The following is a 12,632-nucleotide window of genomic DNA, read 5'->3' as shown; positions in this document are numbered from 1 at the left end:
TTTATTAATCCAGAATGTCTTTTTAAAAGAGGATGGAAGGGATTAATTGTACTTTAACTGAATTCTGAAGACATTCTGATTTGAGCCAGACTTGACTAGACTGACAGAAATAACCCGAGAATGCTTCCAGATTTGAACGTGATGTTTTTGGAAAACAGCTTACCTCCATGCCTCCTCTACACCTATTTCAGGTTCTCCTCCAAAGAAGCGCCCAACAGAAGCATATCGATTTTTAAATACTATCCCTAGCCTAAAAGCTGTGTAGCTAGAACATAAAGGAACAGCAATCTGAAGAGTGAAAAATTAAGCCAGCTTACAGGGTGGGAATGAATTTGTTGCCAGGAACAGTAAAACTGCTCAAGAGGCCTGAGCTGGAGCAAGAACAGTTGGGGAGATACCTGGTGTTTTGGCTGGCAGGATGATTCAGAGACCTTGTATGTGGACCAAAATGTTTCCTAAAAATATTTTGCCCTCTCTGCCTCTTCTCTTTTCCTAGCTGCCATTCTATCTGAAGGGAGCAAAATTGCAGACAAACTTTGGAGCCTGCCAAAGTTCTTAGTGGAACAGTTTAAAACAAACGGAGAGCACCTTACCAAGTAATTCTTGCTGGATTGCAGCCTGTAAGTTTTCTTTTGACGTAGCTGACTTTTTGCAAAGGGTACCAGTTTACTTCAGATGTGTTTATTTCCTTAATCCACGTGCCTCCTTTTTTCAGCTGCCTTTGTTCAAAGTTCTAAAGAGGAAATAATTTTGCTCTATTTACTATATTCATCATACTTAAGCAGACCTTTATGCTGCCACATCATACCATGCCAAGCCAGTACCTCTTAATAGGAAATGCAATGGAGGGCAAAGTGGTGTGATAGTATCTAGGATGCCTGTGACTTAAATTTTAATTTACAATTGGACTTTAAGTAAGTACATCTTGTTTCAGATATTTTTTTTCTGTAATTGTTAGATAAATTCAGTGCTGTTACAAAAATATAAGGGGCTCAAAAAGTTGAAAATACTTATGCTGCTGCCGTAAGTGACATAATGTGTTCAAGAGATATCCACGTCTTTAGGGTTATCACGCAAAGAATGGTACATTATCAACACAGACATGTGCGACTCTTCCTGGTCCATCATTATCCTTACAGAATTCTGTCATTTTAAATGCTTTATGTCCAGTTTCTTTGGGAATTCAATAAAAGAAGCACTAAGATCAAGCATCATGAAATACCTCCTTTTTGATCAGTTTTGTTCTTCTTAGAGTTTAAGAATTTTTACACAAGGAAAAAGGAAAGAAAAAAAACAAACCTCACCTTCCAGTCCAGAGAAGGCTCCTTTACAAATACATCCATCGTGTTGATGAGGAGATCTGGATCTGCACGATAAGCTCTTAGGGCATGTACCATCACACTGTAAATGAGACCCCACTCTTTCACTGGCATCATCAGATTAACAAACTGGCGAGTCAGACGAAAAGGCATCAGCTCTGGCACTGGCAAAATCTAACCAAGGGGAAGGATAGTCAAAAGAAAACAAGAATTAAATAACCTTGGGACCAAAGGATTAGAAAACCGTTTTCTTCTTTTCAAGCTTTAAAACTTTCTTTGTCACTTAACAGAACACGTGCAGGTTGGTGGAACAGTACCACCCCGTGCCATCAGAGCTCTGGTTATGAGCATTTAGTGACAGTGGTTGAAAGCATGGTTAAACTATACAAAACATCATCACACAGGCTGAAAATCTATTTTTTCATTCCCTTTCCCCTTTATATGAAACTCTGTAGTTTCATACAAACTGCTTGTCTGAGAAATGTCTAGAAACACAGATTTTGTTCTATTAACCAGAAATAACTTTTAAAGATTACTTTACAATCAGAACAATGGCAAATGAAAATGAAATACATGAAATTTAGTATTGAGACTATACTTGTAATTGCACACAGAAAAGCGGTAACAAGTTTTTTAGAAAACAAATACCTGTGTGGCTGATCCAAACGCATGTCCGAAATCTATTCCCACCATGCCACCAGTCTCCTTGTTAATCATGAAGTTGGACAGATGTCTGTCTCCAATACCGAGTATCCAGTGACTGATGCACATCAGTGCATGAGAGCTGGCAAAATGTGACCGGAGAGACAGGAAGGCTTCTGGAGATGTACTCATTTTCACAAAGGCTCTCCTTAACAAAACAGAAGGAATTTGTTGAATACAGGAAAAAAAAGTAAGTTTCTGTTTCACAATGAGCAGTCATTAACAGTGTACTTACCGCAGCAGGTCTTCTGGAACACTGCTTTCCCTGCTTTTGAAGGAAATAACTGTTTCTGTACGGCTTGCGTTTCTGCAAATTAATGAAAGAGTATTGTCAGCTACTGAGATAACAGCACATGGGATATTAGAAGTTAAGGTATGTACATGACTGCCTCTGCACGTTTGTTTACGTCAGTAAAGAGCAGAGCAAGCCACACACAGAGTTAGCCCTAAATATTTTATCCGACATTAAAAGTGAATCCCCTTTTCTTTTTCCAAGCAGTTATTTTCAAGACTGAAATTTCTTACTACAAAATAGCATGTAGCTTTGTCTATTTTCCCCCCAAATTAAGTAGATGGGCTAAGCTTTTTAAAGCAATACAGTTGTGCTCTTTCAGGCTGGACAGTCTCCTCCATGCAGAGAAACTAAGGCCCAAGTCGAATCTCGCAGCAACATGCAACAGCTATATTTACACCAGAAAATAGTGCAGCAGAAGGGGAGGCAACAGGGCTACATGGTTGGTGCTGAGGACATCCGTGCCGTACACATCTGGGAAAGGGAGGGTGACTGTGCTGGGCTAGCCCACATCTGGTCCTGTGAAACAAATACTTGCGAGCAGCTGGAATGCACTGGGTGCCCTACTTCCAGTTAAGCTCCATTTGAAAGCAGCCAAGTTGTGCACTCAGGGACAGCTCTGCGATGCAAGCCAACGTGAGAGTGATTGGGAATGTACTTCAAAAGCACATTCCTGATATGAATAAAAATGTTAACATAGATGCACTCAGATAAATGAGTCAAAGTTTTCCCTGAAGAAACAAGAAACTTGTTTAAGCAGGTTATGAGCTCATCAGAAATGCTCCACTGCAAACTTCTCTTCCTCCACTATAGCATTAGAATGAGGCAGGCATAAAAATTTCGCTGAGGATACTCAAGTGTGGACCCAAACCATCATGTATTCTTAAACCATCAGTGAATCAAAATGACATTCTTCGTCCAGCTTTAGCAGCTGCTCTGGCTCTAAGGCAGCCTACCTAATTGCATAATCAGGAAGAAGAGCTACAAAATACAGTTGAAGATGAGCACCTGCTTCTAGACACCTTCTTAAGGAAGTAAGCAAGCTTCTGGAAGTATTCCTGCACTCTGGTAGGATTTTATCAGTACTAAACTCCTTCTGCAGAGCATCTCACGTTAGGCAAAGCTGTAAAACGTGTAAAAATCAGGTCTAGACAGTATACTGTAGTGTAGATTATTTTTTCCTGGAATGTCTACAACCATGTGTTCATGCATACTCTAGTTCCTATACAATACATGCAATTCTCTTAAAACTTACTTGTACATAACATGGTATCGAGAGATGCCTTGTGCTTTCCCACTCATCTTGGACAGCCACTCCATATAGGCAGCACGAGGTCCTTTTTGGCTACAGACAAAAAACAAAAGATCTCAATTTCTCCACATTATCTTACCACTCTGTACTTGCATATCTGCAGACTGAGCACGTGCTGCTATGACCCTTGAGATTTTCAGACACAGAAGGCATAAGGAAGCTACAGCCCACATTACTTTTAGCCTTTCTATGGAAGCGAGGTTTATGCAGTCAGCGTTCACATTGATCCATCCATCTCTTATCCCCCAGCCCCCAAATGCATTTCAGTCATATTTAAGGAAAGATTAGGCATTAGTGTCTCAATGAGATTAATTTCCAACAGATACTGTAAAAATCAGAGGCTGCCTTGAAAAAAAAAAAAGACCCAAAATAACTGCTCCAAAGAGGGAAAAATATTTTTAATGCTATTTCTTCTCCACCTGAGGAGGTAGCTTGCAGGTAAGGAATGCAGGAAGGCAGTCCATTATCTCTTCGGCACGTAAAGGAGGGGAGGACTTAAGTTATTAATCCAGGAGAAGCTAGACTTCATTAGTTACACAGCTTATGGAATAATTTGATTTTTCTCCCATCTTATCTGAATACATTACTGTGCTAGCTGTTAAGCTGCTATTCTATTCCAGACAGGCAGCAACTTACTAGAGCACCACCTGCCTTTTCTCTTTCTTCCAGAGGATGTTCTGAGATACAGAGATCCTTCCCATTTAACAAATGTTTATCATTTATAGACTGTATAGCCATCGTTTCTGGATACAGAAAAGAACTTCAGAACATCAGAAAGTTATTCCCCCTCACCCCAACTGAAATATTGCCGATAAGAGTTCCGTTGGAATTCTCCTTTGGGAGTGGTGCTATTCAACCATAGCTCAGTATAAAGTGACCTAATTGACTCAGTTGAAGAGCGTATGGGAAAATATTCCAAGTCTGTAAACAACAATAAAATAAAGCTATTTTTAGGATAAATCATTAATTGTTTTTAGGAAGATACTGATCATCTACATTTAGTATTGGAAATCTCCCCTCTTGAGATGTTTCCATGCAAGTCCTCCACTCTTCTAGAAACTGAAGTGGGATCAATAGTAATGCCATTGCTCGCAAAAGTCAACTTGATACCAGTAATGCAGGAACTGCAGCAGTTCCTAAATGCTCAGTGAAAATCAAATAGCTCTAGAAACTAAGGCTCTTTGGAGTCCAGCCTCCACACTGGAACTTCTTCCAACCTGGCCTGTAAGCAAGAGAACTACCAAAACCACAATGACAGCACTTAGACAAGCCCAAACAGAGATTATGTACTAAGTGACAAAGTCAGTAAATCAAATCACATTTCTAAATTCCAGAATAGAAACAGGATGATGTGCTAAAATTACTCTATTTTACAAATATTCATCCCTTAATTACAAGCAATCCAGAGACAGAAAGCTAATTTATTCAAATCCAGCATTTATACGCAGTCAGAGACAATGTTCTTTTACAGCTGTGTTTTGTACCTCTGCCAATTTCCTCAGTCCCCGACTTACTTCTGAGCAGTTTCTAGCGTAGCTCTGATTCTGCTCCCCCTCCACCTTCACTCCCCCTTTTCTGACCTACGTCCATTTCCTGCCTGATCAAATCAAGAGATCAAAATCCTTTGCTTGTAAAAATCAATTTGCTGATAAGGAAATGGTGATGATAATGACATCACACACGATTATAAGCCTCTTGTTTAAACAAGCTGGGTGGAGGATATTCCAGGTACAATGGTACTCATTAAACAAACAGTTGCTAATTACTAATTTGGGTCAGGAAGTACAAAGTGCCTCCTTGCTTATAGGTACTTTTCTTCCTTTTAAATAGAGAAAATGCTGCCACAAGATTGTCACTACCACGACAAACCCACTAGCAGTGGTCTCTATTAGAGAAGACAGCTAAACCAAGAACCACCTGTTATAGTTGAGTTCTTCTTCTTCAGACATGCTATTCCTCAGGAATTCTTTCAAAGTACAAGTATTTTCCAGCCACTTGATGAGCCCCAGTCTGGAACAAAAGAAACCAGAGATGTGAACAAGTAGCTTAGGCGTTGGAACAACACAAAATACAGAGCAACACATTCTAGTGGCTGCTAAAAGACCATCGAAAGCTACCAATTTAAATACAACCTGAAGAACACGATTCCAGATGAAGCAGTTTCAATGCTTCAAAAAAGCAAGCCAAGACCCCAAACACTCTGAACCAGAATCTGTTAACACAAGAATTTTTGTCCCTTCAAGATAAAGTCGTACCTTGTTGTCATGGGGATGACCTGGTAAGTTTTCAGCTGCATATTCCTTTGGCTACAGGCAGCATCTTGGGAAAGGATAATGTTCATTACATCAAACAGCTGCTCAACACGCTGGTCTTGTCGCAGGTCTTCGCCACCTTTGACGAGAAAAGGGTACTCCTGCTCATCACTGCCTCGGATTATTATACGCTTCGGTTTCCTCAAGGATTCCATTACGCTTATCTTGGAAGACAGGAAAAAGCAAAATATTTGTGACAGAAGACTTAGTCTTGCAGATTGATTACTGAAATTAAGCATATCTGACATTTCCAAACGGCAAAATCAAGTTGCTGAATTACTACTCAAAACCAAAATCCTGAACTTCCTTTATGTGCTGCAAGATGTGCAAACAGCAACCACCTTTCTATTGTTGACTTCTTCAGATTGAATGTGGACTCGAATATATACCAGCAGGATTTTGACTCAAACTTAGAAACATACCCGCTCATCAAATCCAGAGATTTTCACGTGGTACTCTGGCAGTGGTTTCCCTTTCCCATCGTACTGACCTGTAGGGGGCAGGGGAAAGGAAAAACTGACACAGTCTGATTCAAAATGTTATTACTATCATTTAAAGATGTGTGTAAGAACAGAAAACTCTTCCAGATATTTTGTAAAATTAGCAGAATGTTGCAGAACGGTATATTTGAAGAAAATATATTAAAATTCATAAAAATCAATTTCCATTATATGTTTTTATCTTCGAGTTACTAATATTCTTTCTTAAACCATTATACCATTATGATTTTCAGATCTGAATAGTTTCAGAAGACATCCTTGCTGAATTAAAATTAAACGTACAGTAAATTTAAGTACAAGATTTCCTGGAATCAGTCCTTTAAAAAAAGGTTTTAGGTTAGAGATGCAATTTTAGATGCAATTTTAAAAATCAGGCATACAGCTTAAGAACAGATACAAGGGATGGAAAAAACAGAGCTATTCCAGATGAAGTCTACCTCTGTGTAAGGTGAGGATGAAGGGCCATACAGCTAACAGAAGAAAGAGAGCTCGGAAGTAGCAATTTTCTTTGAAGGGATAGTTCACCATTGACACTGAAGGGGAACTTACCAGGAACCTCTAGCTCATTTCTCAGGAACTCAGCTTTGAAATCACTCATCCACGGTGAACATTCTTTCAGATTTCCAGGCTCTCTATGGTTTTCGTTCATTTTTGCGAGGAGAGAAGTTAGTATCCCACTAAAATCGGTAGCCTTCATATCCAGCAGTTTTGAACCGCCTTTTCCAAAATGACTGTTGAAATCCTTCCCAAAAGCCTGACGTTCATTACAGAAATGAATCCTGTTAAACACAGTGCTAGGAACCCCCTAAGAACACCCACACAGTACCCATTCCTATCCAGACACACAGTTTCATCTGGCCTCCTAAAACACCTCAATCTTTCTCCCGCTGCTGTTCTTTTTTTTTTTTTTTTCTCCAATGCTTCTAGTCTATCAGAACCTTTTCATTGCCTGTTTGGTAGACCCCACCAGCTAGTATCAACATTTCACTACCCCAGTGATACTGAAGACCTGCAGAATTAGACCACAAACCTTTTTGCTGTGTCAAAACCAGAAGCTTATCCCTTCTTACCTCCTCCAACTGTAGTTGCATTCTGGGTCAGTATATCAATATTGCTACTCGTTAAAACTTAAGATGTACCTTGTTTACTTGTAAATGTCTAAGAACAGCTAGTGAAATATTAAAAAGAAATATGTGTATTCTCTTAAAATTTGAAAAATCTTGTGCTTTATGGATTTATTTTTTTAATACTAGCAACAACCATACTACATAGCAAAGTAAATACAGCATAGCTAATTTTGTACATAACTTTTTTGCTAACCAAAAGGTATATTACACATACACGTAACGCATGTTAGATAGCTTTGGGCATTAAAATTAATTTGTGTATCATGTTACAGAGTGTCAATTTAAATATTTTACTTAATAACACATTATTTATTCTATTTGCTTTGAAATAATCTTGGATATAAAATGTACAAAACTATATTTTAGGAGTATTTTAAATACCCTGATAAAGGAAAACCGCAGAGACATTTCGTACCAATCTATTTAATAAACAAACTAAGTATTATCTGTAAGTAGTTAACTGAGTTGACTTTTTCTGTTCATGTTCAAGGTTCTAGAAAAAAAACAGATGTCCCCTCTTGGACCTCACTGGTATTAACAGCTTGGAAGAGACATGTAAGCTCACTTGTTTTTAAAATGCCTGACAGTTTTTCTCCGACGGTATGAAGGACACAGCTATTTCACTGAAGTTAATGAAAATAGAGAAAGCATTATCCTTCTCAAGAAGGGACTGCTATAGTCAATGCTTTATCACTTCAAATCTGATTTCAGACCATTATCTGATTGCTTTCTCTGTTCAGTTCCTTTGATTTCCTTAAAATTAAGGGTAGCAAATGTTTAAATAGCCTTAATACTGTCTTTTACTTAGCATTCAATTTATTCATTACTAGAATTTCACATTAAAAATAAATGCAAGATTTTTATTGCTTAAATTACTATTGTACTTGTACATAAATAATAGGGAAGAAGATTACAAGCTTGAATTACTCCACACATTAGAGCAATTTTGTGCATCAGTCAAGAGACAACTTTTTCAGCAAGGACACCAGAAGTCATGCTGTCATCCCTACAGCACACTTTGTTTCTCCATTAATACAGTATCACAAAGGCAAAGAATTCAGCATCTGTGCACCATCACCCTGCCCCTCTTCTGCTGCAGCCATCAGCGTGTAAAATGAACGCAGCCCTCCCTCTGCCCTTCAGCAGCGGGGAACAGCCCCGCGCCCCCTCTTCCAGCATCTCCCTTGCTCCCTGCTGTCAATTCAATCACGATCAAAAAATCCTTTGGCATTATTTGCAGAATTCTCTGCTACTGCACACATTTCCACTTATATGAGACTTTTTTTCCCTCCTTTTCTCTTCAGTAGGACAGAACTGACACAAACCATCCCAGTACCCAAAAGCAGGCTGCCTTTGGCCTCGTGCCTGCTAGGCCCCTGGCTGCGCTTGCCCCTGTACGGCTGAACACACAGCTGCTCCCCTCCTGCTACCCCCATCGTGACAGCAGCACATCCTGCAAATTCTTATCCCCTTACCCTAAGGTTTAAAGTTGTTATCATCAGAGACCCAGCTTATCTTGTGGCAGCCTACTGAAACGGCTCGAGAGCCCCAGAACTCCTAACTGCCCTTTTCTGCTGCCGTATCGCCTCCCCGCTACCCTGCCTGACTCTCACCCTCCACCTCCTCTCTCTGCCCCACCTGAAGGGATGGGGTAGGAATCCCAGAGAGACTCAGATAAGTTTATCTCATGCGATTGTGACTAAGAACAGCAGCCATACAGGAGAGACCTGGATCTGCCCAGCCCGAGCCACAGGTCTGTGAACACAAAGGACGAGCATACAGCCCTGCTTCTACAGGAGTATTGCTCTCCTGACCTCCAGCAACTTGCAGTTCAGGGCTTTCTGGTCCCAGAAAGGTGCATTTGTATTTACACCTCTCAAAGCATCTTCCCCCTCCCCATGCTGTATTATCTAGCCACTATTCAAACCCATGAAAGCACCCACAATATCCTGCAGCAGGAGTTTAGCACTGAACTGTGCATTGAATGAGGTATGTCCGTGTTGAGAAGTGTGGACTACGACTACTCAGTGTTCAAAGTGTAGGTCTGAGAAGGCTGCTATGTCAATGTGTAAATCCATGTTTTGTTCTCTTCTTAATAATGACTAACAATCATTTTGCTTTCCTGACAGCTCTTGAGTATTCACAGCTGATGTTTCCACAGAACTATCACCAAATCAAGATCTCGCTCTCAAATTGCAATAGCGAGCTTGGACACAAACAATTTCCATGTGAAATTTATGAGTGAATTAGGTGTGTCCCCTCACTCCATTTTTCTACACTGACTCTCACTATGCTAAGTTCTCAGTTAGTTTTGTAGAATCATTTCTGTAACTCCTCATAGTTGTAACTCTTCTAATAACTTAACCTAAAAACTTAGTATCCGTAGCAATTTTGAGTGTCATAATATAGCACCCTAAATTGCTCATGCGTCCTTGGCAGTAGGGAAAAAACAAGGCCAGATTTCTGTTCAGGTTCACAAATGGGCAGAGGCCCAGGCCCTGAGAAGCTGGGGTGGGCAGGGCAGGGAAGGCAGCAGCTGCTTGAGTGGGACCACGTAGCCCCGAGGTGCAGTCAGAAGCAGAAGCTGAATTATGACAGTCCCATAGCTTCTAGCAACAAAATACCAGTCCTGAACTCCTGAATTTGACTTCTTGCTTAACCAAGTGCTGCAGCACCTGTGAAAGCTGTGATCTGGTCTCTCTTTTGACTTTCTAGTGCCTCCTACAAAAGCACACGATGCCAACACTAATGTAGTGATCACACATACCCGAATAAACCGTTTTCTCATCAATCCAAGGCCAGGAGCCTCCAAATCTCCCAAATTCTTGTACATTTCTTCATACATTTCCTTAAGTTTATTTTTATTCCTCTCAGTTTTTAACAGTTCGTTTTTGACATCCTCACCCCAGTCCTGCAAACAGAAGGAAACAGATGGGTACCGACAAAAATAGTTTGCTGACCCCAAATCTTTAGCAGTTTGCTCAGATTGCATTCAGTTTTCTGTATTTACTAATAGCTAATTAACATGTCTTTTGAAAGCCAACAGAGTAATAAAAAGGCTGTGGAAACACTCTAACCCCATCTTATGATAAAAGATTTCTACTTTACTAACATAATTATGTTAGTAAATAATTAGTAAATATAAATAGTTATATAAATATATTTATTATATGAATATATATATGATATATATAATATAAATAGTTAGTAAATAATTATGTTACTAAAAAAATATTTTACTAACATAATTATTACTACCATAGTGTCGAGTGCGAACTAAGAAAGCCCCTATGGGGCCAGGAGTGGTATCAAACAAAACAAGAGAATCATTTCAGCAGTAGGTTCACAATCCAGGCAGAGAAATCTAGCAGAGAGCTGGGAAAAGGCACAAGAACACCAGAAGACAGAAATTTTCTAAAATCTTCAGATGGTCACAAATGCTAATTCAGTAGTGACTCTGGAACAACTAAGGAGGGCTGACCATGAGGCAGTGCAGAGGCCTTGAAAGGAGAAAGCTGAGAAAGGCAACTGCAAAGCAGTCAGCTGGCACAAGGGATGGAGACCAAGGTGAATTAAAGCTGCAGAGAGGACCCTGAACACCATCACCAGTCAGTTCTGGGTTGAACCGCTTCCTGCGGCTGCGGTATCAACTGAACTGCGGCTGGCTCCGCCCAGCACCTTCTTTCCCAAACAGTGTGGGGAAGGAAGGGGAAGGAGGGAAAAATAATAATATGCTTTACCTTGAAAAGCATTACCGGATTAGAGAGCTGTTCCAGGGAGCAAACAAAATCTTGAACTACTCCTCCTCTGTCCAACTTACTCTTGATCCTTTAAAAGGAAAAAAGGCATCACAATTCAACAGGAACTAGCATCACCACCTAGCCTGCAGATAAGCAATGATACAGATCATCTGCTATATCCAAGAATCTGATAAAACTATTGGGGGTGGGGGAGGCACAAATGGGTAGGAGGACTCAGAAGTCTCTTGGGCTGCAGAGGTGTTAATAAATTGGCCGTCCTCAGTGCACAGCTCCTGATTTTTTGGTGATTAACTGTCACACTATGAAGACAGCAGCTTGGTGGGGTAGTGGAAAGCATACTTAGAACAGAAACTGGCATTAACAAGACTATACATCCTGTCATGACAGTTATTCAAGGGTGATAAAAGTTTGTGAAGCACAAGTCTTTAACTTCTTGTTCGAAGCTAAGATTTTCAGCAAACGTATCAGAACTTTGACACCTAAAATTATTTTAGTGATTCCACAGCACTGTGTGATAAAAGTTGACTTTTGTCTGAGGATTAAGTCAGGTTTTACTGCATGACAAAATAGGCAAGGTAGGGCTTGTAGAAGGCTCATGCTACATAAGCAGAGGAGAATACAATAAAGAGCTGCTGTTCCCCACCCCCCCAAACAAAATGTTCATCCATTTCACTGGCCATCTCTGAAATCTGATAGGACCATTTATTCTGTTCAAACATCCCCGCTCCCTCATGGTATTACAAAGACTAAGTATCCGAGAAAACTTCATCTCTCATGGTTACTGTCTGTCACTACTGTGAAGTCTTCTACAGCAAGAGTCTAATCATGCACCCCATTTCCCTTCAGCCTCAAAGGAGAAGGAGGAAGATGATAATTTTGACTAAAAGAGTTACCTGTAGGAAGGGGTTGCCTCTTTTTGTTTTTCTTGGAAAAACAACACAAAACAAAAAACTAACCCCCACACCCGGGACCTCAGAGGGCATGGCCTCAAGTTGTGCCAGGGGAGGTTCAGGTTGGAAATGAGGAGACATTTCTTCACAGAAAGAGCAGTCAGGCATTGGGACGGGTTGCCCAGGGAGGTGGTGGAGTCACCGTCCCTGGGGGTGTTCAAGGGAAGACTGGACATGGTGCTTAGGGACACGGTTTAGTGGGTGACATTGATGGTAGGGGGATGGTTGGACCAGGTGGTCTTGGTGGTCTTTTCCAACCTTAATGATTCTGTGATTCTATGATTCTAAATCTGCTGAAAGCATTCAGGCTGTTATCTGGATATGTCTAATACTGAGAGAGCTTACATATTGTTTTTC

At 40.3% G+C, this 12,632-nt stretch overlaps 1 protein-coding gene across 2 annotated transcripts in view; it reads right to left on the bottom strand.

Annotated features, from left to right (window-relative positions):
- Positions 1–12,632, bottom strand: part of PRKDC (protein kinase, DNA-activated, catalytic subunit) — an 85,908-nt gene that overhangs the window by 9,521 nt on the left and 63,755 nt on the right. For both annotated transcript variants that reach the window (XM_083823910.1, XM_083823911.1), the window contains 11 exons: positions 11,305–11,392; positions 10,332–10,475; positions 6,987–7,191; positions 6,360–6,427; positions 5,881–6,101; positions 5,543–5,635; positions 3,569–3,658; positions 2,257–2,328; positions 1,968–2,169; positions 1,305–1,493; positions 594–733 (listed from right to left, as the gene is read on the bottom strand). In XM_083823910.1, coding sequence (XP_083680036.1) covers positions 594–733; positions 1,305–1,493; positions 1,968–2,169; positions 2,257–2,328; positions 3,569–3,658; positions 5,543–5,635; positions 5,881–6,101; positions 6,360–6,427; positions 6,987–7,191; positions 10,332–10,475; positions 11,305–11,392 — 1,512 coding nt within the window. The remainder of the gene's footprint in view (positions 1–593; positions 734–1,304; positions 1,494–1,967; positions 2,170–2,256; positions 2,329–3,568; positions 3,659–5,542; positions 5,636–5,880; positions 6,102–6,359; positions 6,428–6,986; positions 7,192–10,331; positions 10,476–11,304; positions 11,393–12,632) is intronic.

Source organism: Anser anser, assembly GCF_964211835.1.
Source record: "Anser anser genome assembly, chromosome: 2".
NCBI classification, from domain to species: domain Eukaryota; kingdom Metazoa; phylum Chordata; class Aves; order Anseriformes; family Anatidae; genus Anser; species Anser anser.
The sequence above is the reverse complement of the archived record's forward strand: the minus strand, read 5'-3'. Positions and strand labels throughout refer to the sequence as shown.